General features: G+C 38.3%; 1 protein-coding gene across 4 annotated transcripts in view; it reads left to right on the top strand.

Moving 5' to 3' along the window:
- Positions 1-12,578, top strand: part of LOC121504713 (sodium/potassium/calcium exchanger 2-like) — a 76,843-nt gene extending 64,265 nt beyond the window's left edge. For all 4 annotated transcript variants that reach the window (XM_041779738.1, XM_041779736.1, XM_041779734.1 and 1 more), the window contains 4 exons: positions 4,670-4,804; positions 4,916-5,005; positions 7,691-7,857; positions 11,638-12,578. In XM_041779738.1, coding sequence (XP_041635672.1) covers positions 4,670-4,804; positions 4,916-5,005; positions 7,691-7,857; positions 11,638-11,887 — 642 coding nt within the window. In that variant the 3' untranslated portion in view covers positions 11,888-12,578. The remainder of the gene's footprint in view (positions 1-4,669; positions 4,805-4,915; positions 5,006-7,690; positions 7,858-11,637) is intronic.
- Positions 12,579-25,885: the final 13,307 nt, after the last annotated feature.

Below are 25,885 nucleotides of genomic sequence, written 5' to 3'. Positions count from 1 at the left end.
ATGATCACATTAATCCAAGAGCTTTGGAGAATCAGCAATGATGCTGGCCTGGGCTGTGCCTGTGTGGAAGTTGTAACATTCTTAATAGCACTCACAGGCTTTTAATCAGGATGAATCAGCTCTCTATGTTTGCTTCTTCTTTTCATTCATCTCTACTCACATACTCTACTTATGTGCAGATAAAGTAGAATGGACAAACCCAGATTAAACCGTTCACATGCACTGAATCATCAGATTTTGAGCAAAAGCCACAGTAGATGTGCTCATCAGTTTAATAGTGTGCATGTAAAATGGGTTAACCATGCATTATACATTTATACCAGCCTATTTTTCAAAAAAAAAAAAAACAAGCATGCTGCACAAAATATTGTCTTTCTGCTATAATACATGAAGGATTTTTTAACTCTCAGAAAGTTGCTATGATCAATTCTTTTAATAACATACAGGGAAAAAAATGGAAATCAACTTTTAGCATGGCACGACCTAATCTACCTATTTCACCAAAAACATTAAAATATTTTATCAGATCTGACAAGATTTAAACTCAGAAAACATCATTTGTAAATGAAAAGATGTCAGAACTCTTATGCGGCATATTTTTGTTTTCTAAACTATCCAATGAGATATGTTCGTTTTAAATAAATATATAATAAAGTACATAATATGAAGCAAAAGTGAGCAATTTGTCCCCTAAAAGATGAAGGAACCAGAGAAGGAAATGATATGATGGTATTTGTAGATTTACTACCTTGGGCAATCTTTTTTCCTCATTGATTTTTTTGTCTTAATCACAGTTATTCAGTCTTCTCCATAATGATGTTCATCTGAAGAAAATTATCAGGAGAAATATTGGAGATTAAACAGGATATGATTTATGACAGTCCAGACTCTGATCACACCACCACCTCCTCAGAGAAATCATAACTTAACTTCCCAATAATTGTCAACAGTTTAAATGTGTTAAATTAAAAACGTCACGCTATGTTCCCTGTCCTTTTTAACCATACGTGCTTGACGCCTGAACTGTGATTGCCTTAAACACCTAGATCTAGTTTTAATACCATGGTTCTTTAACCCTGTTTGTTGGCCCATGTCCTTAGTTTAAGGGTTAGGGTTAGGAAAAGCAGGGAGGTACATGAATAACCTCTGCTTCTAAAACATATGTGCATAACAGAAGTATTTCAATATTTTTTAAATGTGTAGGTAAATCCTCATTTGACTTTATATGTGTTTATTTTTCTATTATTTACATTTGATGTGCATCCATTTTTATGTTTTTTTAATTATTCTTTTACCACTGAAGGAACCAACTCCGGCCACTTCAGTGACCCTAATTTTTACAATAGTACAGACAAAAGTTTAAAAGTCATGGGTTGTCCACTAATAGTCATCAAGGGCTGAAATTTAGAGTTTCCAACTATTTTAATGAGAACCCTATAAAGGGACAGGTCAAACCTCAGAGTTATCTAAGATGACTTCTGTGTCTCCTGACAAGGTCAGAGACATCAGGCTTGGTGAGGCTGTCTTTAGATTTTAAATTCTTTTGGAGGTAAGATGTGACTTACTTCAAAATACTATATAAGTAATGGTAGTACCACCAATTTTATCTTATAATTTTAGCAGGACACCTATAATAATCACAGATATTGAATAACTAAGTGAATTTTAGCAGTGATGAGGCTCAAAATAAAGATGAAAATTGATTTATGCAATTGAAGTGTAATAAAACTGTTACACTGTTGTAAAACTGACTAAGATGGCAAATATTTCCCTATTAATACCTTTTTTTTCATAAAGTACCATAAAAAATGACAAGTATTATATGTATGAATGAGATTAAGTAGCAAAAAAAGGCTCCTGGTAAAAATAAAAACTGATATTAATCTCATAAGTTTCTCAAAACTGTCAAAAGGTTTTAGAACTGGCCAAAAATCACTGATTTTACTATTAATACCATGAAAACTTATATAAATTAGTAAAATTTACTGTTGCAGCATCTAACTACACTACATTGTAAAGAGTTATTTGTTAAGAAAATACTCTTAGTATGGCTGCTAGATGAAAAAGCCATGTGTCTTAATATAGACAACATTTTACACCCTTAAACAGGTGCATGTCCAAATATGGTTCCTCCATTTTTCATGCTAAAATTTCAGTAACTGCTAGAAATCCTACTTAAACAAAACCTATCATGCAATTTAGCTCTACTTTTCACTTTTATAATGTGTGAGTTTCATCAACTTATCATAGTTCATTATGATTTTAGGACTATTTGTTTTGGTCAAAGGAGATGTAAAACTGTATTTTTCGAGTTCTGGGGAAACAGGAAGTATGAGACGCCCCTGGATACTGCTGATTGGTTGGATGGTGTGATGTCACTTTCTGTGATGTTGGCTGAGAAAAATCATTCTGGTTTTGTACGGTGATTATACTTTAAGCCAAACTTGTAGCTAAAGAATTGGAGTAGAGGTGGGCTGAATTGTTGTTTAGGTTGCTAAGCAACAAACTAGCTTGTCATTAAGAGTCATCATGCTAGCATATGGAAAACAACGAAAACAAAGCAGGAAGGTCAGTGACAGGATTTAGTCAAAGCATCCTGCCAAACACCTACAATGATCACCTGTCAGTTAAATCAGGCATGCCCCTAATTATGCCTAATAATACAAACCTCCTCATCATGGTATGATAGATTAATAAGTATGTTTTCATGAATAAAGAAATGAGCTATAGAGACCAATACTCTTTTTTGAATCAGACTTTAAACAGGGTTATTCCCAATGGAAAGATGGGCATTTTGTATGGGTCTTAATGGGGTTTCCTTGTTTTTTGGAGCCAACCTCCAGTGGCCCCTCAAGGAACTGCAGTTTATTTTTTTTTTAATCCCTTCGTATAAATGATTCTTGGTGCAGGTTTGTTTCAGCTGTGTGAACACTTTGCACTTTGTGTGGTCCCAAAAATCAAAAGCATTGCCACTCACTAGGTGTCGGCACACACGCTCCCCTCTGGGAAGTTTAAAAAAAAAATGTCAAATGTCACGCCTCACCTCACAGCTCTGTGACGGCTGGTAAAAGTCAGTGCCTTTAAGCTCTAAGTTGGCAGCGGTGCCAACTGAGGCACCGTAGGGCAGGAAGGGCCCCCAAGGGTCTGGCATTTGGAAATCAACTCTCTCAGAAGTGGGAGCCCCAGCGCTGAGGGGGACTTTAGCAGAGAAAGCAGGTAAAGGGAATCATAAATGGAGCAATGACAGACTCCCAGTGTGCAGCATCAGCCATGAACAACATATCTATGAAAGAGCTGCAGGGCGAACTGCAATGTCAGATGAGTCTAATACAAAGCTGGTGCTGCTATTTTTATCCTGCAAACACAACAGTCAGTGACATAAAGACCCTCATTTATATCTTTACATCAAGAAATGAAGTGGATTCGGTTCACAACTGATCCTCCTTGAGCCTCACGTTTTTGGTTTGAGCTCTTTTTAACAGACAACAATGCAGCCATCTGGCTGTGAAGAGGAGAAATCAGAATGCCGAGCATAAGTGATGCAAGCGCTGCCTTTTGTTTGGCAGCTCTGATTACCAAGGTTACCAGGCAGTACTCAGCATCAGCGGCTGTCACAGCAGGATAAGCTCCATATGATTCATGATTTGTGCAGTAGCCATCTTTAAAGATTTCTGCTTCACTCCCTCAGCATTATGAGCTGGTGTGATTGAAGCTATTAGTCCTTAAATGATTTTTCTGGAGGAAAATTAATATTTACACAGCAACATCTGTTAACAACATCTGCCCTGCTGGGTTTTTCCACTCAATCTGTTCTCATACTATTTTGTGGATTTTTTTTTTTTTTTACACTTTTGCTTACCTTGCTCTCAAAGGTACAAGAGACAAATTCTTTGTCCTCAGTGTGTTCAGCTCTGATCAGCATGTATCAACCTGTCTCTGCAGGTCCCCATGGCTCCTAAGCATGCTGCATAATTGGAAACAAAGGGACCTGAGACATCTTTGCACTCTCAAAAGGGTTTGGTATTGTACCCTTAAAGATCTGAAGTCCCATAATGTTAAACTGAAGGTCTGCTAAAGCTGAACAGGTTTGCGCCACAAATGAAACGATACATCCGTCCCCGCACCCTGACAGCTCATTTGATGTTGATCTGCAGAGAGGTGATGCTCTTTGGCTCACTTGGCATTCCAGTGGCAGGTCCAATCAGACCCCGAGGGGATGGGAGGGGGGTTCTGCCTTAGCTTCTGTGCAGCCGGCGTCAGCAGTCAGCAGTGATGAGCCCCTGATGACTGGAGAGGCTGAGCCCTTCAGGCCTCGCTGCAATCTTCCAAATCACAGTCATCATCAGACTCCTCTGTCTTAAGGTCACGACAGAGCAAACGCACGTGCTCACCCAGGTCCTGCCATCATTTTCTGCAGATCTCGCACTGTCTTTTTTTCTTCTGAAGTGCTGCTGTTGCAAGAGTGCCTTCTGCCTCTGTGGGTAGTTGCTATGGAGAGGTGTGTCCCAGTGAGACAAGTTATCAAGCTGAAGGAGACACTTTGGGTTGTAATGATTTTTTTCCCCCTTAAGGAACAAGTGAGAAGCATGACTCAACTCATATTTACCTGGTAAATCCCAAATGATACATCATCTCATCACCATCTTTAATTCTGGTGGTGTTTCCTCAGGCTGAGGATGAGGAGGAGGAGGACCAGCCCCTGAGCCTGTCCTGGCCCGAGTCCACCCGCAAGCGCTTCACCTACCTCTTAATCATGCCCATCGTGCTCCCTCTGTGGTTAACCCTACCTGACGTCAGGAAACCGGTGAGTAAGACCAGGTTTACCCTCTTGAAACATTTTAACAAAATTTCACCAGCTTGGGTCTTTTTCCTCTAAATCTACCATCTATGCCTCCTCTTTCTCTTTCTGTTTCAGTCTGCGAAGAAGTTCTTCCCCATCACCTTCCTGGGTGCCATCTGCTGGATTGCAGGCTTCTCTTACTTAATGGTGTGGTGGGCTCACCAGGTATACAAAGATTACATAGTTTACTTTACTGTGAAACTTTCCAGTAGCATTGTATCATTTACAGATAAAAAAAAAAGTATTAGGTCCTTTTTTGACAATGTAAAGAGTGCTTTCTCAAACATGAGGTGCAAAGTAAAATGTGGGATATCTGTCTCTATTTTGCTCATTACAAAGCAGCACAGAAGCAGGTGCTTGTGCAAAGATGGTGGAGTAAGTGCCTTGATTATAAATTGGTGTGTTTTGGGAGAAAATTTCATCAAATCTAGAGAGCTAGATGTGCCTTCAGACAAGCATCTTGGTATTTACACTGCAGATATTACTGTTAAATCTTAAATAAATCAAACTCCATCTGATTTATTTAAAATCTCTCCTTTCACTGTGCCTATTCCTCTAAAGCAGAGGTTCTCAACCTTGGGGTCGGGACCTCCTTTGGGGTTGCTGGACACTGAGAGGGGATCTCCAGATGTCCTAAAAAAATACTAAGAATATTTTTTAAATTATGCTCTTGCTGTGTTTCATCTATTATGGCAAATTTTAACCCCTTTTTATCATTTTCCCCATCAATTTTAACACATTTTTGCCATTTAACACCTATTCTTGTCCATTTGAAACCCTTTCCGTCACTCTTTTTCTGCCTGTTTTTGCCTCTTTAAAACTAATTTGCCACTTAAGCCTAATGTTGACTCTGTTGACCCAATATTGCCACTATTACCACTATTTACGTCCAATTTTTCCTAATTTACCCACATTTCACTGTCTGATATGCCCATTTTTGCCGGTTTAACCATTATTTCTTTCTTAGTTAACCTTTTTTGCCAGTTTATATCATTTTTTTTCACCCCATTTCACCAAATTTCCACCCATTTTTGCCAATTAAAAGCCATTTCAGCCACTTATTAATTCCCTTTCACCACTATTTTTGACCATTTTTGCAACTTTAACTCATTTTTGCACTTTTTTTGGTTACTTTTTGCCAACCTTATATAAATTTTGCCACTTCTCACCCATTTCTACTACTTTTTAAATCCAAAGTCACCACCTTTACACCATTTTTTGCCAGTATTAAACCTGTTTAACAATTTTTTATCCGTTTTAATTTTTTTTCTTTTTTGCCCAAAAAGAATTTACATTTTAAGAAAGCTATTTACTACACAAATGATTAAAAAAGATACTTGTTTCTTTAATATAAGTGTTTTTATTTTTCGGGTTAGATAGAAAATGTGGATATCACAGCTTAACTTTATAATGGACCATGATTTTGCTGACCTCAATGGGCCCCCGGTTTGGCCAGGCGCTAGAGAGCTCTCCCCTTTATCCCCCTCATGGGCAGCCTTGTGCACATGACTGTTCTTAATTGTGCATGACTGTGTTCAACCACCTTCAGGTACAGTGGGGGCCCCCGGTCTCTGGCACCTTTATTTTGGGGTCGCAGGCTGAAAAGGTTGAGAACCCCTGCTCTAAAGTATTCCCACCACATCAGAAACAACCAAAAAGATACTGAACACATTCTCATGAGGCACATAAAGCATGTCTTTTTAAATCAAATCTCAGGACACACTGACAAGATCAGAGTCTGTAATGATGATGTTCTGTGTCCTCAGTATCAAGGCTGTAATATCTCTCACTCTCATTTGTTGAAGTAGGTACTCCGTCGGGGGCACTGCTACCTAGAATCCTAAAAATCAAACATGTTTTATATTTATGATTTGGGGTCTGGGAGGCTTTGACGCAATTTGGAACACTAAAACAATCTCGTTTACACGACACACTTATTCAGGCAAATTATCATTCGTAGAGAAGCTCCACTTGAGATTCACCTCTTCGATCGTCGGAGGAGGCAAATTTTGCATCAAATTGGGCTGAAAATCCTGTAGTGTGTGGCCAGTCTTATTTTGAAAGGGGAGATAGCCTGGAGAATGAGGAGGAGCTGAGGGGTTTTTACATTTGTTTGAAACTGATGATTTGTCATATCCTACATTGGTGGGCTTCATTTTCCTGATTATCAGTGGGTGACAGCTATTAATGGTGGTTATTTTCTGCTCAATTGTCTTTTAATAAAGTGCTTTGCTTTGATTGTTCACGTAAAGTTAAAACGTATGTCTATATTTTTGGTAGTTTGGACATTCTGCTCTTTTGGTTACCATGAACATTATGTCCTTTAAGCATAACTGAATAACTCAACTTCAGTGTAAAACCAGCTCTTTTAATGCAGTCTTTAGAATGGATTTGGCATCAAAACATAAGACAAAACTCATACGGAGCCGGTGCAACAGGCTCTTCATGTTTAGATAAGCCTGCAAACTAAGCTCTGTAGAAGTTATCACTTGGACCCACATTTACCCACTTATTTCATACTCTTTCCTTTCTTGGTGTGAATATCCAACATTAAAACAGTATGTCTGTGTCAGAACATATAAACCAACATAATAACCCTACTTTAAATCACCACATTCAGCAATCTTGCTCTGATAAAATGAACCCATATTCTAAAATCCCACTCGTAAGTATATCCTATACAGAAATCACCTGCATGATAATTACAAGAGATTGTCAGAGCTCGAGTCTTTTCACCTCCGTCCCCTCCCAAGCATCCCAGGGAAATTAAAAATAGCTGGAACAAAAGATTAGGGTTTTTTTTATTTACCCTTAAGCTTGGTTTCCTTTTCTCTTCTTTATTTTTTTCAGGTTGGAGAGACCATCGGGATTACAGAGGAGATTATGGGCCTGACTATATTAGCAGCTGGAACCTCCATCCCTGACCTCATCACCAGTGTTATCGTGGCACGCAAAGGTCTGGGGGATATGGCGGTATCCAGCTCTGTCGGCTCAAACATCTTCGACATCACTGTTGGGTACGTCAAGATTTATACAAAATATTAGCTATAATGTGATATACGCAAATGATTTGTGTTCGTCTTTTTTATCCCTCTCTTGTTGAGTTTAAATTGTGAAATGTGCTTGAGTTAATCACTGACCACACAAAATGGATCACCATTTAACTTTTAACTTGCCCAGGATGTGAAATTTCATTATGGCGAACTTTTAAATATTCAGAGTTTTTAGTACCAGGCCAGAGTGATCAAACACAGCTTCAGAAGAAATACAGACAAGTATGGAGGACGATAAGGACAGTCTTAGTCGGCTGCGTATTTTAAACATGTTTGAAGGAGAGTCTGAATAGATTGGGAACAGTAAGATTAACGTTTTGTAACAACACATCTAATTACTGTTTGGACTTACAATCAGCTACGGCAAATCTCAGATCGGGTCCCTCTGATGATTGCGGGGAGCATATCAGGTACGAAATCAGGCTTAAAATTATCTAAATACCCACAACAAAAGGTTTATTATTAACCAGACTGCCAAAGTGAAGATAACCAATGCCGTATGGCTGATAGACAGAGAAAAGTGAAAAAATGTCTAAGAAATTTATTTAAAACATGCTTATTTTGTCTTTGTTTTTTCTGTCTTTTACATTAAATAAATCTGACTGGTCAGAAAAAAATTGTTAAAAATAATTTAGTTGATGATGGGTCCTGATGCTAGCCCAGTTAAGAACCATTGGTTTAAAGATGTAATACAATACAATTTGATTAGCTGCAGCAAGTTTGAGAGGGGTCTGGTTACAGACCGTACATTTCTGAAGGTCACTCTCACAGACAGATCTTCTGAGGCACTATATATCTCAGAAAAGAGGTGCTGCGATTTGCCAGATCAACATATTTCCAGTTTAAGTTATTTGTTTTTAATTCAACTTTACTCCTATACAGAGTCTGACAGTGACATTCATTAAATAACCACATTGCAAACATTACAGACTTTGTAACCTTTCATAAATAAAACAGGAAAAGATCAGATGTCTAATATGTGATTAAATATGTATAGAGCTGTTTTTTGAAGTCATTACATGAATGATGGATCACTTGAGCTTCATTAGCCGTAGCTAACATAGCTACATTTGCTACTTAATTAATGTTACTACACAAGCCAATGTAGCTAAGTTAGCTTTAGCAATGTGAGCTTAAGCAAATATAGCTAAAGCTAACATAGCTATGTAGATAACACAGCTGCTTTGTGAGCTAAACTTTAACTATGCTATAGCTATGTAGCTACAGTACATACACAGCTGTGTTATCTATAGCTAAGTTAGCTTTAGCATTGAGACCATTAGCAATGTGAGCTTTGGTAAACGTAGCTTAAACTAACAGAGCTGTATAAATAATGTATCTATGTAGCTCACATAGCTGCTTTGTGTGCTTAGCTTTAGCTACATAGCTATATTTGCTACAAAGCTCCATTATCTAAAGCTAAGTTAGCTTCAGCAGTGTGAGCTCTAGCAAATGCAGCTAAAGCTAATGTATCTATATAGCTTACATAGCTGCTTTGTGAGCATAGATATAGCAAACTTATCTCAAGCAAACGTAGCTACGCAGATAATGTAGATATGTAGCTTATGTAGACGCTTTGTGAGCTCAGCTTTAGATCACTTAGTTTTACAGCTAACAGAGCTACGTAAGCTACTCTGTCTGCCTTAGAATGTTTTTTATGGAGGACAAGATTTTTTCTTGTAAGCAGACTGTTTACTCGGCTTTATTAAATGTTTTCATGTATTTAAGTTTTTTAGGTCAGGTTTTGGTTTTTAGCTTTTGGTATCCTAACCCTTACTCTAACCCTAAATAGAAGTTTAATCTCATTTTATTTGGAGAGATTAAGCATTCTGGGATATACAGCGTCTCTGATGGACTGTCTGTGAGAGTGACCGCCAAAGTAGTCTGCAGCCAGACTGTCTTTTCAGCCAAGGTTCGCCAGTGTATGAAATTTTCCCAGTAACAACTTCAAACATTGCACTGTATACACCTTTGAGTACACATCTGCAGTTTTTTTTTCTTTTGCTACAGCATATTCTTTGAGTTATATTTCAGCTTCAGACTTCATGAGCTGATTGCCGCTCCACTTCCCTGGCGTTCACCACGTAATCAGCCTGCATTGTGCCTGAATTATGAAGCAGAGTTGTATTTACAGTATGTCTTTCTCTAGTCAAGATATGGAGGCTCTGTACATCGGCATGTAGCTGTTACAACACACAGCTTGTATTTCACATTATAATACTCACCGATAACTTCATTAGGTATGCCTGTTTAACACACATTTCTAATGAGCTATTCACATGGCAGCAACCAATGCATTTAGGCATGGTCAAGACAATCCGCTCCAATTGTCTTGACGATCGATCCAATTGAGGGTCTTTGAATGAGTCTGTGCTTGAGTTATTGCTGCTTCTCTATCAGGTCAAACCAGTCTGGTGATTCTCCTCTAAACCCTGCCGTTAATGAGGCATTTTGGCTCAAAGAAGTGCTGCGCACTGAATATGTTGTCTTTTCAGCTCCTTCCCAGTAAACCACGGAGATGCTTTTGTGTCAAAATCCCAGTAGATCAGCAGTTTGTGAAACGCACAGACCAGCCTGTCTGGCACCAACAACCATGGCACATTTGAAGCCACTTAAATCGCCTCTCTGATGTCAGTTTAAACTTCAGCAGACCATCTTGACCATGTTTAAATGCATTGGTTGCTTCCATGTGTTTTTTTTTTTTTTGTTTGTTTTTTTTTTAAGATTTATTTTTGGCCTTTTTGCCTTTATTTGATAGGACAGTGGATAGAGCTGGAAACAGGGGAGAGAGCGGGGAGAGACATGCAGGAAATAGTGCCACGGGCCGGATTCGAACCCGGGTCGCCTGCGTATATGGCATGCGCCTTAACCACTCAACTACTAGTGAGCTAGATTTATATGAAAGTAATACTCAAAAGTATTTGGCCAGTCATCTGTAAGTGATATATTTAGAAAGCGGAACCGTTTAAGAACAACATCAACTCAGGCAAGAAGCAGAAGACCACGTAAAATCACAGAGCAGAGTCAAAGGCTGCTAAGACGCATGGTGCATAAAAGCCGCAAGTGTCCTGCATCAGGGCTTTGGACTATCCCCATAGTTCTGCTGATAAATCCCATCTGCGGCTGGAAACAGACATTATCGATGCTGTGAACATTGCTCGCGTTTACTTTTAATTTAACTGTCAGGTAGCTCCAGTGGTCCCCGTACAAACAGCCAATGAGAAACAGTTATTTTGGTCACCCCTCTGTTGCATTCTCTGAAGTTAGGAAATTACAAAAATGCTGTCCTATTTAGTGTTACATAGATCAGCTAGTGAACGTTTATATTATTTTTCCACTTCCACAGTAAGTCATAGAGAGGACTGTTGAAAAAATGCCAAGGCCAGCAGATGCCGATGGTGTTCATACATCTGCTTACCCCGACTCCTATCTGAAATTTCACTAAGTAGGTGTCTGGAAATAGCCACGACAACGTCAGCCATTTGCATGCAGCACACCATGGAAGTCCCAGGAAGTTTTGGGAATCCTGAGCCCTTTTTCAATGCTGGAAAAAATCTCTGGTTTGTTGGTTTACATAGGCCATCCTCGTCTGCAATTTGTACTTTAAACTTGACCTCTTAAATTTAAAAAATCATGTAAAAGTTTAGTGCTATTCCATGTTTTTGCAGCTATTATTCCTCCTTGAGTAAACTTTATTTGACATTTTAGGATGTTTGACAAGGTTGTGTGTTTGTGTATCCACAGGCTGCCATTCCCCTGGCTCCTCTGGTCCTTCTTCAGCGGCCTGAAGCCAGTTCAAGTCAGCTCCAATGGCCTCTTCTGTGCCATTGTGCTCCTCTTCCTCATGCTCCTCTTCGTCATCATCTCCATCGCCGCCTGCAAGTGGCGCATGAGCAAGCTGCTCGGCTTCATCATGTTCATGCTGTACTTCGTCTTCCTGGTGGTCAGCGTCATGCTGGAGGACAAGGTCATCACCTGCCCCGTGTCCGTGTGAGGACCCGCGAGGACCTGCTCCTTCCTCTCCTCTTGTCACTACCACAAACAACCACCGACACAACCATCCTTCTTGTCTGCCATCGCTCTCACCTGACCCTTGTGATCCTTTAGAAGAATACCGAGGAGAGAATGATGTAAAAAATACGGAACCTACCTTTATTTTCAGCATGGAGGTGGTGGCGAGGAGGGGTTAAACCAACGAGGACGCATGACTTTTGGCTTGGCTGGTTTAGCTTTAGCCTAACCTGAGTGGATTTCTATTATTATTGTTCTTTAACAGGCAGGCGAGGAGGGGGTTGTGGGTGTACCAGCCATATATAGAAGCATTATGCATGCTAGTAGTGTCACTAAATGAGCTGGGATCAAGACTACACCTGATTGGCTGAGGAGGAGGATATTCCTGTGAACTCTTGAGGAGCTGTAAAACTCAGAATTAAATGCAGTGGCTGAGCTGAGATTGAACACAGACTGAGATGCTGTCGCCAATAGAGTGAAAAGGGATTTGTGGATGAGGAAATGGCAGACCGTGTGGATGAAATTTTTGCTTTCCTATCTGGGGGTACAGAGCAAAAACTCTCCTGGGCTTTGCACCTGAGCAACAAGGAGAGAGCGCACTCTTGCTGGGCAGACAAACTTCTTTGTTATTTCTTTTTTTTTTTTTTGCTAAATTCATCACATGCTCAGTCTGAATGATGCTCCCCCTCTTCCCTGCCAGATGTCGTTTTTTTTTTTTTTTTCACCACTGAATGTCTCTTCAGAGGATTCTTCTTTTTTTAATGTTTGGATTCATTTTCATGAAATACATAGAAGTAGCAGTAGAAGTACTGTAGCAGTGATAGCTCACATAGATTCATCTCTGCAGTCTGCTCCTATTCTTTTACCTCTGAACACATGTTCTGATTGAGCAGAACTTTTCATGCTTCACACGCACCAAGTGACAACGCCAAGAAAAAAAACCTAACGGAAGTTTAGCCTCTCAAAATATACACTAGCCTTGAATATCTTTCAATGGTTTGAAAAAAAAAGGCATGAGTACGTATGACTCACTGAAGTCCCATACTGAAGTCAATGTCAAAATACATTTGAAAAGAACTTAACAGTGTTTATGGTTGATTTAGATTAGTCAATGTGTAGTGCTTCGTTCACTGTAGAACTGAGCTCAAATCACCGGCTAGTCAGGCTCCTGGTTAGTAGTTTTTAAGGAGTCAACTGCATGTAAAAATAGACACTTGGAGGTGAATAATACCAATCAACATTTAAGAAGTTGTAAACCAAAATGTAAACTTTTTCAAAACATGTTTCATAACTTCTTAATGCAAACCACTGCTCAGTCTCTATGTAGAAATGTCAACACGTATGGTCAATATCTATCAAACTTGTGCAACTTCTTTTCTAATCAAAGGTGCTTTTGTGTGCATGTGTGCAAAGGTCATCACACAATAACCATCCCTTATACTTATAGAGATAATGCTACCAGTATTTTGCAACTAACTGCAAAAAATATACACCCATCTGTGTTTTATACTGGAAACAGAAACAACCATTAAGCTACACAGAATGTGGAAATCACAGATTTAACAGCAATATACTGTATGTGTCGTCTTTGCATCTGTCCTCCTCCTGGTGTCCCCCCTCTCCCGATGTGGTTCCAAAACCCCCACTAGAAAAGAAGTGGATTGGACCATTTTACCGCAGCCCCCTCTCTTGTTAGAGCTGGCCAGAAAACACCCGCTTTACCTCAACACAGCCTCTGTACAGCAGCTTAGTAGGACTGTAAAATAATAGATCATAGATTCTCTGAATGTGTGAGGAAAACTGCATGTGAGAAACTTTGGGCTGGTTACCCACTGACTGTACAGCTGAGCTTAGACCAACTATATGTTCACTTTTATGCATCCATACAGACAGAAACACCAAGAATGCATTGGTTTTACTTTGTAAATATGAAGCACCTCTTTTATTTTAATTTTTTTTTTTGCAAGAAACAAATGGGTCATGTTTTATTCACTTGAAGTTTTCTTTTTTTTTTTAGTGGATGGAAAAGCTCAGTCATGTGCTGGTGGCCCTAAAGTATCATAGAACATTTATTTAGACCACTGTCACCATTATACTGTATAAATAAATGACTTAAAGCTCCTGTGAAGAGTTTTTAGGTAGTTATGAAACAGGTTGGAATTAATACAGATGCCTCTATGAGACCTACACAAGCAAACATGACCATCAGAGACAAGACTGACTGATTTGTGTACAGCTGTTTTTAATGTCAGTAGTGGGGTAGGTGTCAGAGAAGGTGGTTAACAGCAAGCAGCCTTTGTTTACATTTCTTAAGATGAAGATGTCAAGTTACATGTTCAACTGTCAGATACAAGGATAAAAATTTTCCAGTTAAAAGTGGCTTTGAAGATTTAAGAGGTACTGTTTGTCCACAGGGGGCACCAGAATCACCAGACTGAAAATTCCTAACAGGAGCTTTAAAATCTTTATACATTCTTTTTAAGCTCTTAAAGACTTTTATGGCAAACTGAGTCCTGGTATTTAACAACAACAGGACTCGATGCTACAGCGTTTCTGGTGGTTGCAAATGAAGAGAAAAAAAAGAAAACTTGATTACTGCATCAAATAAACTCCTATGTTACTCATAGGTGGTGTACTTGGGTACAGTATATTTCCACACGCTGGATTCAAAGAGTTAATTTAAGGCCTCTATGATGACTCATGTACTTTGTGAAAGTCTCCTGTGAACATTCGCCATTAAACTCACTCTCACTCTCATAGCACCCACACACTCCCCATAGTGATCACACCTCGCCTCAAGTTTCAGCTCGCCCTTCTCTTTGAAAGAATGAAAACATTTAGTGAAATGCACTTTTTCTGCTCTCCCACACAGATGAGAGGATGGAAACCGGTTTCACATCAGTGTGGTTATTATAAAGACAGAGCAGGCCGACCAGAAAGGAGGAAACTAGCTAGCCTAGTTTTTTCTCAAATGTGACATCTGCTGACCAGCATCTCTAAAGCTCAACATTTCAAACATTTGTAATATGTTCAGTTCATCCAGTGTTGAAAGTACAGGTTGTAGTTCTTGCAAAAGGTTAATTGCAGGCAAATAAACCATCCAGCTGTTTCCATTCATTGTGCTAACTAATGCTAACAATCTTTATGGAGTATCATATTTAGTATACTGTCATTAGAGTGGTATCAATCCTCTCATCTAACTCTGTTCAAGAGAGGAAATCAGTATGTCACTTTGAATGTCAAACTTTTGGGTCAAAAGGGGATTTTCTGAAGTTTGGCTGACCTTTAACAAACATTGTCACATGTACAAACTGAACCGTAACACCTCCACCCCACACCAATCCTGTCAAAGCATTATTTTTTCCTTAAAAGTTCCCTTTAATGGTAAGAAGACGAAAAAGTCAACAAAAAGGAGGCAAACTAGTGAAGCATAGCAGCGTGGCATTGGTTTTTGAGATTTACCAGGGTAAGCGACTGTGAAAGTTGACCACTAAAGAACATTCTTGCACTGTAAATGTTTTATTTTCTTGGTGTTAATGTAAGATTTATTTAAGGTGTACATATATACAGATAGAAATTAACCATATAATCTATATGTGTAAAAGAAATATGTCTCTTTATGTAAAAACACAAAGTATATAATAAAACAAATAAAGATGATACTTCAAATATGCAGCAATGTCTTGGCTTGTTTTTGCCTTGGTGTCTTTAATGGCCAGCAGGGGGCAGCACCACTAGATTTCACAACTGGAAGCCTTCTTTCTGAATTTGTCACTTTAAGAAGCATTTCCTCATCATTGCGCTCCTTCTTAGCAGATATTCCAGATACAGAAGGAGTGTCCAAACAATGGCCCAAATATGGGTCAAATATGGGCCACAGCACATTTCTGATTGGTCCACTGCAAGGTCTTAAAAATAATATGAAATATGCCCACAGTAGAACCCCAAAGCTTGTACTTGATTGTAGTTCTTTGTATTTTTAGAACAAGGTTGCACTACCATGCTAATTCTGTAGACAAACATTTTGACAAGAAGAATTAACTGTTTGTTTGTTTTTTTTGTTTGTTTTTAATTTCATGATTAAATTGACACAACAGTGTAAATGGTAAAAATATTGGAAGCTTAAATAATAATGGTATCTTGATATGCAACACCCTGATGGCTTACAGCAGGAAATAGTAGAACCAATGACACTTCAGGGGCTGAGCCAATGGTAGCCAGAGCTGACCAGGTCCCCTGAAGTCTGAGTGGCCTCCTCAAAATCCTTTCAATGATTTGCTATTTGCCTCGTCAGCCATTAACTAGCCATTTAAGCATTTCCAATCACTCAGCAGATCTTAAACTACTTCTGATTGGTTTAACTATCTTTAATATCCTCAAGGTGAGGTATATGGAAGTGGCACCACCACTATCCTTACATTTTTCTGTGTGTGGCCCTCAGTGGAAAAAGTTTAGCCACCTCTATATGGTGAGTTTTCCACTTTGTGGCTTTCAGCTAATGCTAGCATTTAGTCAGGTTGTGCTTAAAATGATTCACCTATTTGTATGTAATCTACTGTAAGGTGAGTTTGCTTTTTAATAGTTCTTAGTGCTGTCATTAATTTAAAACTTGTCACTCTTTTATATACTCAGCTGTGTTAGGCATTTGCCATTTTGTTTTTCTAAGCTAATGCTAGCATTACTTGGGTTATGTTCAAATTCACTCACTACTTACTATGAACCACATTGTATGGCAGGTGGGACTTTTTGTGGTTAGTGCTAGCATAAATAAGGCTGTGTTCAAAATCTCCCACTTGGTCTTATTTACTCAACTTCATGGTTTGTTTGCCATTTGTTGTTCTTAACAAGTATTAGCATTAGCTTGAAAACACTCCTCTTTATTTAGGCCACTATGCATTGAATTTAACATTCTTATGTGCTCACAGGAACTAAGGTAGTATTTTGAAATTACTCACTTCCTGATATGTGCTCTGTTATGTAGGCTATAAATTGTGATTTTGTTTTCCAGGCCGGGGATTGGCAACTTTGGTTACTAAAAGGGCATTTTTTTTTTCCACTGCAAAAGAGACACATTTTACAAACTGCAGGGTTGTCTCAATTTCACAATTAAAATGACCTATAATTTTTGAATAGGGAAAAAGATATAGTATTCATCAGTTTATTATACAAACATTTGTATTTTTAACTTAAATGCAAATGGTAGCTATTTAAATCAGCTAAACACTAAAATCAAGACAAGTTAAACTGCTTTTGAATGTTTTAACATTATGACTAATTTGATGTCTTTAAACTTAATCTGCCATTCTAGTATATTTAGCTAATGCTAGCTACTAATAAGAAAATGTAAAAAAAAAAAATCACTTCTCAAAATATACCTGACTAATAAAATGGTCAGTGAGTGTAGGTCATTCTCTTTACATGCACCATTACACCTTCTATTTCCAGGGGACGGAAAAAGATATTTGAAAACATCTGAAAGTGGTCACGTAGTAAAATAATCCTCTGATAGAGTCCTTAACGTTATGTGTTGAAATTGGCATTTTAGTCTGTTTAACTAATGCTTGCGACAAGCTAGGAAGTGTTTTAAAAAATCACGTACTTCTCAAAAATATACCCCACTAAATGTTGAAATTGGCATTCTAGGCAGTCCAGAGCCTAGAATGCCAAGAGGAAGATGAGAGACACTAGACCCAACAATGCAGATGACCTGAAGGCCGCTATCAAAGCAACCTGGGCTTCCATTACACCTGAGCAGTGCCACAGGCTTATCGCCTCCATGCCACGCTGCATTGATGCAGTAATTCATGCAAAAGGAGGCCCAACCGAGTGTTGAAGGCGTAGAAATCAACATACTTTCCAGAAGCCTGACATTTTTGTTTAAAACATCATTTTTTAATTGATCTTATGTAATATTCTAATTTTTCGAGACACTGAATTTTTAGTTTTCTTATCTGCAAGCCATAATCATCAACATTTCAAGAAATAAAGGCCTGAAATATTTCACTCTATGTGTAACAAGTGATATTCTAATTTTTTGAGATGCACCTGTATTTTGTGGTCAATAAGCTTATTACTGTTAGTGCTTCTTACTGTAAACAATCTTTTTACTTGGCATTTAGCATGTACTTGTTATTGTTTTCATTTAAAATAAGCATAAACTGTATAACCATAAATGATACTCTCTCTCTTACCCTATCGAATTTCAAACTATATAGATATGTAAGCTTGGTATATTGTCCATCTCTAGTCCGTATGATACAGAGGTCAGACAAAAGGGTTAAAGTATGCACGCCCTGCTTTCACAGCCCTTTACTTCTGTTGTATTGATTTATCTAGCTGCAAGTTTTACCAGAGTTTAAGCTTCATGTATCAGGATTTTCTGCATTAGGTTTTAAACTGAGGCTATCAGAGCTTTAGAGCAGAAAAAAGACGTGCAGTGATTGGCTTTTTCTCACCTCTTGTCCCCATCCTGCATGTGTGAAGGCTTGTTGTGGAGTAGGGCGCCCTCTGGTGATCACATCTTGATAAATCAGTGTGGCTCAAAACAATAATGATGAATCATCTCTTTGATGCAGGACTGATAGTCCACCCACCTAAACTTGTTCGACTCAGTGACTTCACTTTTGTATTTCATTGGAATTGTGACTACAGTTTTCCAAGCACTGTTCATCTTATTTACCCTAAACTTATAAAGAATCAGTTTTGCGTATCAGTGATAACACATTCTGAGTCAGACAGCCTTTTTCCTGCTTGTGGACATTGAGCTTTTGCTAGATTTAGATTCAAGGTGATCTGATTGATAGCTAATATCCAAGCCTGATCAAAAATGTAAGCTTCCTAAAAGAATGAAAACAAAGCTTACATTGAGGTGAGCGTGCCAGTGCTACATTTGTAGTGTTCATGCCTCGAGTTTCTTAGCAGGCTCAAAATTCCCCAGCTCTTTCCTGCTAACTTGAACAAGATAAAACATTTTCCTGTTAATTCATATGTCCTACTTCATGCTATTTCATGTTTTCGGGACTTCACAAAGCCTAGACATTTCTGATCTTTCCTGAGAAGTGTTTACTACCTCCCTCCAGGCATTCCCAATGTATTCCTGGTACACAAATGGAGCATATCTATGACCTTTTTCACTGGAAACTAACCCTGGATGTCTATCCACTGCTGCAGCTTCTGTGAGTAAGGCCGAGTCATCACTGGGGGTAATCGAGACCCAAAAGCTCCTCATAAACCATCTCCACTTCACTTTGTAAAAAGGCAAATCATCATTTTCTCCATGCTAGAGTTGCTGATTTGGCTGTAGTGGCTTTATGGGCCATTGTTTGACAGATTTTATGGCATTTGGTTTTAAGATTCTGGATATTTTCTGGTTTGGATGGGAAACATTATGGTAAGTCTACAGAATAAATATAAAGATGAGCTTTATCTCATTTCACAGTAGTAAAGACAGGGTTGATGACTCACGTCCGCAGTTCACAGACTACCAAATAAGACATTTAACGAGTAGTCAACAATGAGTCTGACTTAAAAATAAGTATGGAAGTAACTAGAATGTTATTTAAACCAATTCATTATTTTAGTAAGAAATAAAGGAGGTGAAGAGAAGTTTTTAGTCCTGCTGTTTGTTTATTTATCTATTTAGTTCATGCCAAGGTTATAAAGTTGTGGATTATTCATTACATTCTACTTTCTTCTTTCTTTCTTTATTACTTTCAATGTAGTTTAGTGGTCTTTGGATTTTACTGCTGTTCTTTTTTTTGTTCAGTTTAGTTATCATTTTGTGAAAACAGTTTTAGCTCAGTTTTTATTAGTTTCAGTTTTGGCTTTTTCAAATAATTCGCTTTATTCTTTATTTTATTTTTATATTTTTGTTTTTACAATGAAAACATGGAACAGTAGACAGACAGGGTCATCATATAACAGTCTGACTATTTGTCAGCATACATACAAAATAAAATAAAATAAAATAAAAAATAGGAATTAGGGTGGATTACAATTTTTAACCAAAACCTACTTCTTAAGAACAAAGAGGTCACTTCAGGTTGCAATATGATTTACATTTTTCTAATATTTCCCCTGTTTTTGGCAGCATATCTCAGAGAAAATGTCAGTACATCCATTTTATAAATGTCCAGAGTTATTTCCCTCTAGTCTGTGATTGCTGAAGGTTCTTTGTTCAACCATTTCAGGTAAATACCTCGACCTTTCTACTACCATTTAGTATTTGTAATAAAAATCTGTCCTGTTTTGTTTTCCACCAGAAGATTTGTCTGTTCTTAGTAAAACTTTAACCCCCAGATGATTTAAAAGAATTTGGCTTACTGTTATACCAATTCTATCATTTATTATGTTTAATAATAATAACTTAAGTTGGCAACTTTAAAAGTAAGGGTTTACAAAGTGTTTTGACAGTCCTCAGTATGATTTTTAATTTTAGAGGGGTTCCTTTTTCTATAAAGTACAGTAAGTCCTTCTAGGTTGTGTGACACGTCATAATTACTGCTGGTGTTGCTTTAAGCATGAATGCAGTCAAGGCAAGACAACAGGAGCTCAGCTCACAGAGCTTAGCCAAAAGAGCAATGATTTAAGGAAAAGAAACTTTAACATTAAACTGAAAACAGCTCAGAAAAAATGATAAAGGTAAATTATTTGACAAACACGGAGCTGATGTGGATCAGATTTAAGCTCTGTTTAATGTGACTCATTTAGTAATGCTTAGTCAGTCTATTCGGTGAAAGTAAGCCGGAAATCTACGCAACTTATTGGACAAATGAATAATTTGGCCAATTTGATATCTAAAAGTTGATGTCTTTGACGAAAAAAGGTATTTTCTTAGTTTATTCCATCATACTGCAATTACTTCTGCCTTCTTGCATTTGTGTTTCTGTGTACATTTGTCTATGTTTGTAGTTGTTAAAGCCAAGCATTTCAATAAATGTGTTAACCCATAAAACACACACACACACACACACACACACACACACCCACAATAAACCCCAGATCATAGGCAACCTCATGCTAAAGATACAGTCTAAACAAATGGGCATTAAGTATGAAGTAGATCCTTGTCTAAATATTAGGTACACCTAAAATTGCTTTCACTGATTAGGATAAGCATAACTCCAAAACAGTCTGATTTTCCAAAAACATCACTGTGAAGACCCCTGACTCCATCATCAAGATTTGAGACCCCAAAAATTTCAAAAAGTCATCATATAAAGAAAACTATACTTAGGTGCATAATTGAAGGGTTACCACATTGTTAAATACCATTAGTGAATAGAAATGTTTGATTAGTGGCACAAAAATGAATACTGGCTCAGTTCTGTGCATAACATCTTATTAAATACCACAAAAGTTGAGACGTTGTGTAAGATATGACTGAAAACAGAACTGGCAAATTCTTCACAACAAATCTATAATTGAATTAAACCCAAAGACAAGATGTTAAATATTCAAACTGATGCAATATATCAGGAGTGTCAAACTCAATTACAGCAAGGGCTGGATTTAGTTCTAACCCGAGGGCCTAACAGGGTCAACATTTACCATTAACTGTCGACTGCATTTTTCACTTATAATGAATTATGGGAAGGAAAAAACAGGCCTAACTAAAAAAAAAAAGAGAAATAAAGTCAAAATGATAAAGTTAAAGGCACAAATCTGAGCTAATGAGTCACATTTATTAGTTTAAAAAGCAAAAATATGGGGGTCAAAATATGAGTTTAAATTTTAAACTGTTGGTCTAAAGTTCAAAAACTTATCTCAAAAATGACTTTGAGATTTTAAGAAGTCAAAATGACTACTTTAAAGGCTCAAAATCTGAGAAAGTAAGTCAAAGGTATTAGTTTGAAAAACAGATATATGAGAAAGAAAGTCAAAATCATGAGTTTCAAAGGTCAAAATGAGATTAAATTCAAAATCATGACTTTAAAAGTCAAAATAATATGTTACATTTGGAAATCATGAGTTGTAAAGATCAAAATATGGTATTTAATTCACAATTCAGACTTTTAAAGGTCAAAGTCTGAGTTTAAACTTTAAATTTTTGTCTTAAAGTTAAAGTCAGGAGTTGAAAAGGTCAAAATGTGAGATCAAATTAAAAATCATGAGTTTAAAGGGTAAAAATATGACTTAGATTTTTACATCTTTAATCTAAATGGTAAAATATGAGCAAAAAGTCAAATTCATGAATTGAAAAGGTCAAAATATGAAATAAAAATACAAGATCATAAGTTTGTGTTGAAGTTATTAGATGCAAAATTGGAAATATTAAATGAAAACACTAATGCATTTATTTTCCCACATTTCTGACTTATCTTATCATTTCTACCCCTTACTTTTTCAAATTCTTATGATTTAATGAGGATATTTGAAATAATCAAAGTGGAATTTGAATTTTTATCCTGAAGGGAATCTGCAGATCTCATACCGGTGGGCCAGTTCTAAAAAAAAATTTGATATGATCTTGAGGGCCAGGTAGAACTGTGCCATGGGTCAGATTTGGCCCCTGGGCCTTGAGTTTGACACCTCTGCAATATTTAACCCATTCATTCTTGAGATTTACACATACTGGATTTAACGCCTGCAGCGAGTTGCCAAAAATGTGGGACAGGAGCATGTATAGCTTGAGTTTCATTGCCTTTTTCTAACCCTCTGTAAGACGCTTTGGAAAATGGAATTCTTGATGTACATCTTTAGTTGCTCAACAGTGTGGTGTTTTCATCGTCATAATTTGTGCTTCATAATGTGTCATACTTTTTCAGTGGGAGACAGGTCTGGACCACCATGCACTCTTTTACTGAGAAGCCAGGCTGTTTGAACTTGTGCAGAAATGTGGCTTGTTGCTGACTCGGTTAAATCAACAGAGATGTCCCTAAACGAAGATGTATGAATAGAAGAATATGTTCCAACACCTCCATGTACCTCTCAGTTTTGATGGTGCCTGCAGACGTTCAAGCTACATGGGCTATGAGCCATGGGCACTAACACACCCCAATACATCACAGATGCTTGCTTTTTAACTTCTTATTGAAATACTCTAGATGGCTGTTCTCCTCTGTAGCCAGGGGGACTTTGTCCTTAGCCACTATTTCCAAAGATGATTTGTAACGTGGCTTTGGACCACAGCAAACTTTCCACTTTAGGTCAGTCCATCTTAGGCCAGAGAAGTTGGTGTCACTTCTGGTTGTTGATATTTGAATCTTGCTCTGCATGTTAGAGTCTTGATCTGCATTTGTAGGCGCATCGATAATAATAATAATAATAATAATAATAATAATAATAATATCTTGAATTTATATAGCGCCTTTCAAGAAACCCAAGGACGCTTTACAGGAACACATAGACATGGACAAACTATGTGAGGGGTAGGATGAGTGTAAGGGGTGGTTTAGTGAAGACTGTAGGCTGTGGTGAACAGGTGGTGCTTGAGACGTTTTTTTGAAAATGTCCAGAGATGGAGCACTACGAATGTCTGCAGGAGGAGTGTTCCAGAGGGTGGGAGCTGCAGCACTGAAGGCTCTGTCTCCATAGGTTTGGAGTTTGGTTTTGGGCATGGAAAATAGGCCGGTGTCTGAAGATCGAAGGTTGCGGGATGGTGTGTATGGATGGAGGAGATCTGAAAGGTACTGGGGAGCCAGAGCATGGAGAGATTTGTATGTGAGGAGGAGAACTTTGTAGTTGATATGGGACTTGATAGGGAGCCAGTGGAGGTGGATGAGGGTCGGAGTGATGTGTTGCCAGGGTCTAGTGCGGGTGAGAACTCTAGCTGCAGAGTTTTGGACGTACTGAAGCCTGTCCAGGGTTTTGCTGGGAACTCCAGACAGGACTCCATTACAGTAGTCCAGGTGGGAGGTTATGAAAGCATGAATGAGTGTTTCAGCCACAGAATCAGGGAGTGATGGTCGGAGTCTGTCTGTACTGTGTTAACTGACAGTAGTTTTCTCAAGTGTTCTCAAGCCCATGTAATCAATATCTAATCACAGAATAGTGCCTGTTTTAATGCAGTGCTGTCTGAGGGGTCATAAGGTCACAGGGATTCAGTGTAAGACACTTGGCGGCACATCACCACAAACACACCACCGGTGGTGGCAGCATCATGCTGTGGGGATGCTTCTGGGTAGCCAGTCAAAGAAGGATGGGCGCAGCACAGGGGGGTAAAGGGTACTGATTACCTGGGCCCACAAATAGGGAGGGGCTCTTGGGAAGTCTGCAAAGTCTATTTAATCTTAGAAATTACTGTCATTATTGAATCAAAAGCAACTAAATGAATTGGACAACAGACTGAAATTTGTATCAGATAGAGTGAAATGAAATACTGGGGGGTCCCTGCTACTCCCTTAAAAAATGTCCTGTTATAGTCCAGCGCTGCAAATGCGAATGCATGTAAGTTTAATTTAACCATAGAAAAATATTGCTAATACATATGGTTCAGAAATACATTTAAATGCATATATATTTGTAAAAATTGATGCAACATTTGTTGCTTGGCTAGCTGGTTAAAGGGGGCCTGTGTAATATTCTTTCTGGGGGCCCAAAATCCCTAGCTACACCCCTGCAAGAAGGCTTGTAAAGGTAGAGGGTACACTGAAAGCGGAAAAATGTAGGAAAATCCTGAAGGACAATCTCATTCAGTCTGCAGGAGAACTGGGAATGATTTATTTTCCAGTAAGAGAATGACCCAAATCATCCAGGGAAAGCTACACAGAAATGATTTAAGATGAATGTTCTGGAGTGGCCGAGGCTTTTCTTGCCCAACTTTTTTGGAAGATGTTGCAGGTATTAAATTCAGCTTTGTTTCCAGGTATCTCTGATAGATTTTTACCTAGCGTTACTTCCTCCTAGGAACTGAAATCTCTTGTAGTAATCAGGAAAATTCAGGCTGACTCATTAAGTTTACTTTAAACAACAAGGGAAAAAAAAACAAGATTCTCTTGAAATTTGTGACTCAATGGCAGCGCTGTCTGAGTCGGTGGGGATTTTCCCCCTCCCAGCAAACCTTTTACGACAGACCAGCTCACTTTCTAAGTCATTTACCCGCCAGTTAATAAAGTCCACATGGTTCTGAGGGCAGGGTTAGCAGCACCGAGGGCGGCTCGTTCAGCAAGTCAGCTACTCTCAGCCAGACTTTGTTCAGTGACTTCATATGCTCGCTGTTGAGGCTGTGCTTACGTTTGACTCAGCAAAAAAAAAGAAAAGTCTCAGAGGGAGCTGCAGGCCAAATCCTGCACACTCACTTGATCCTGTTACGACTTTGGCAGCAGGGCAGCTTGTCTCAGGCCCACATTTTGGCAGCAGAATGAGAGAATAGTTTTAAAATATCCCAGGCACAGGCGAGTCATCCACTAAAGTGCCCTGTTTTGCTGTTTTGTGGGGAGCATTTTTCATGACTCCATGAATAAAGGGGGCCTCAGTGGACTTGAGAACATAAGATGAGTCACAAGACAGCCAATGTTGATGTGATGTGTAACTCCAGCACATGTGGCTCTCTGTGATTCAGCTCTAGAACCGTCTGCAAGAGGGTTAGGTCTGTAACACACGCAGACATGATGATAGCTGCACAAATTCACTCTGATTAAGCACTGGATATTTTAACCGGAGCCAGTGGAAAAACACAAAGCCATCAAATCACTGTAGTTAACAGCTAAAGCTATCTAGAAAGATCATGGCATGTGTTGTTGTGCTTAAATGAAGTATCTAGATTTATTTTGCTGTATTTTTCTTCAATATCTTAATATTCACTTGTGGACATTGGCCCACTGAAATGCTTGCTGAAACACTTCAATAAATCCATTAGTTAAATATTCACAACTTTGCTGAACTTAGCAAACTCAGTGTTTCCTCTAACAGCTTTAATTGTTTTATATTCCTGTCAGAGAAACGTATCCTAAAAAGATACAAGTGCCTGTTTACTAATTCAATGACAATCCAATTCAGCATTTTTAACAATAACTTATGAAATGTTCCTTTAACTCCCTAA

This window comes from Cheilinus undulatus, linkage group 22 (assembly GCF_018320785.1).
Source record: "Cheilinus undulatus linkage group 22, ASM1832078v1, whole genome shotgun sequence".
NCBI lineage: Eukaryota > Metazoa > Chordata > Actinopteri > Labriformes > Labridae > Cheilinus > Cheilinus undulatus.
This window is presented reverse-complemented; position numbering and strand designations above follow the sequence as displayed.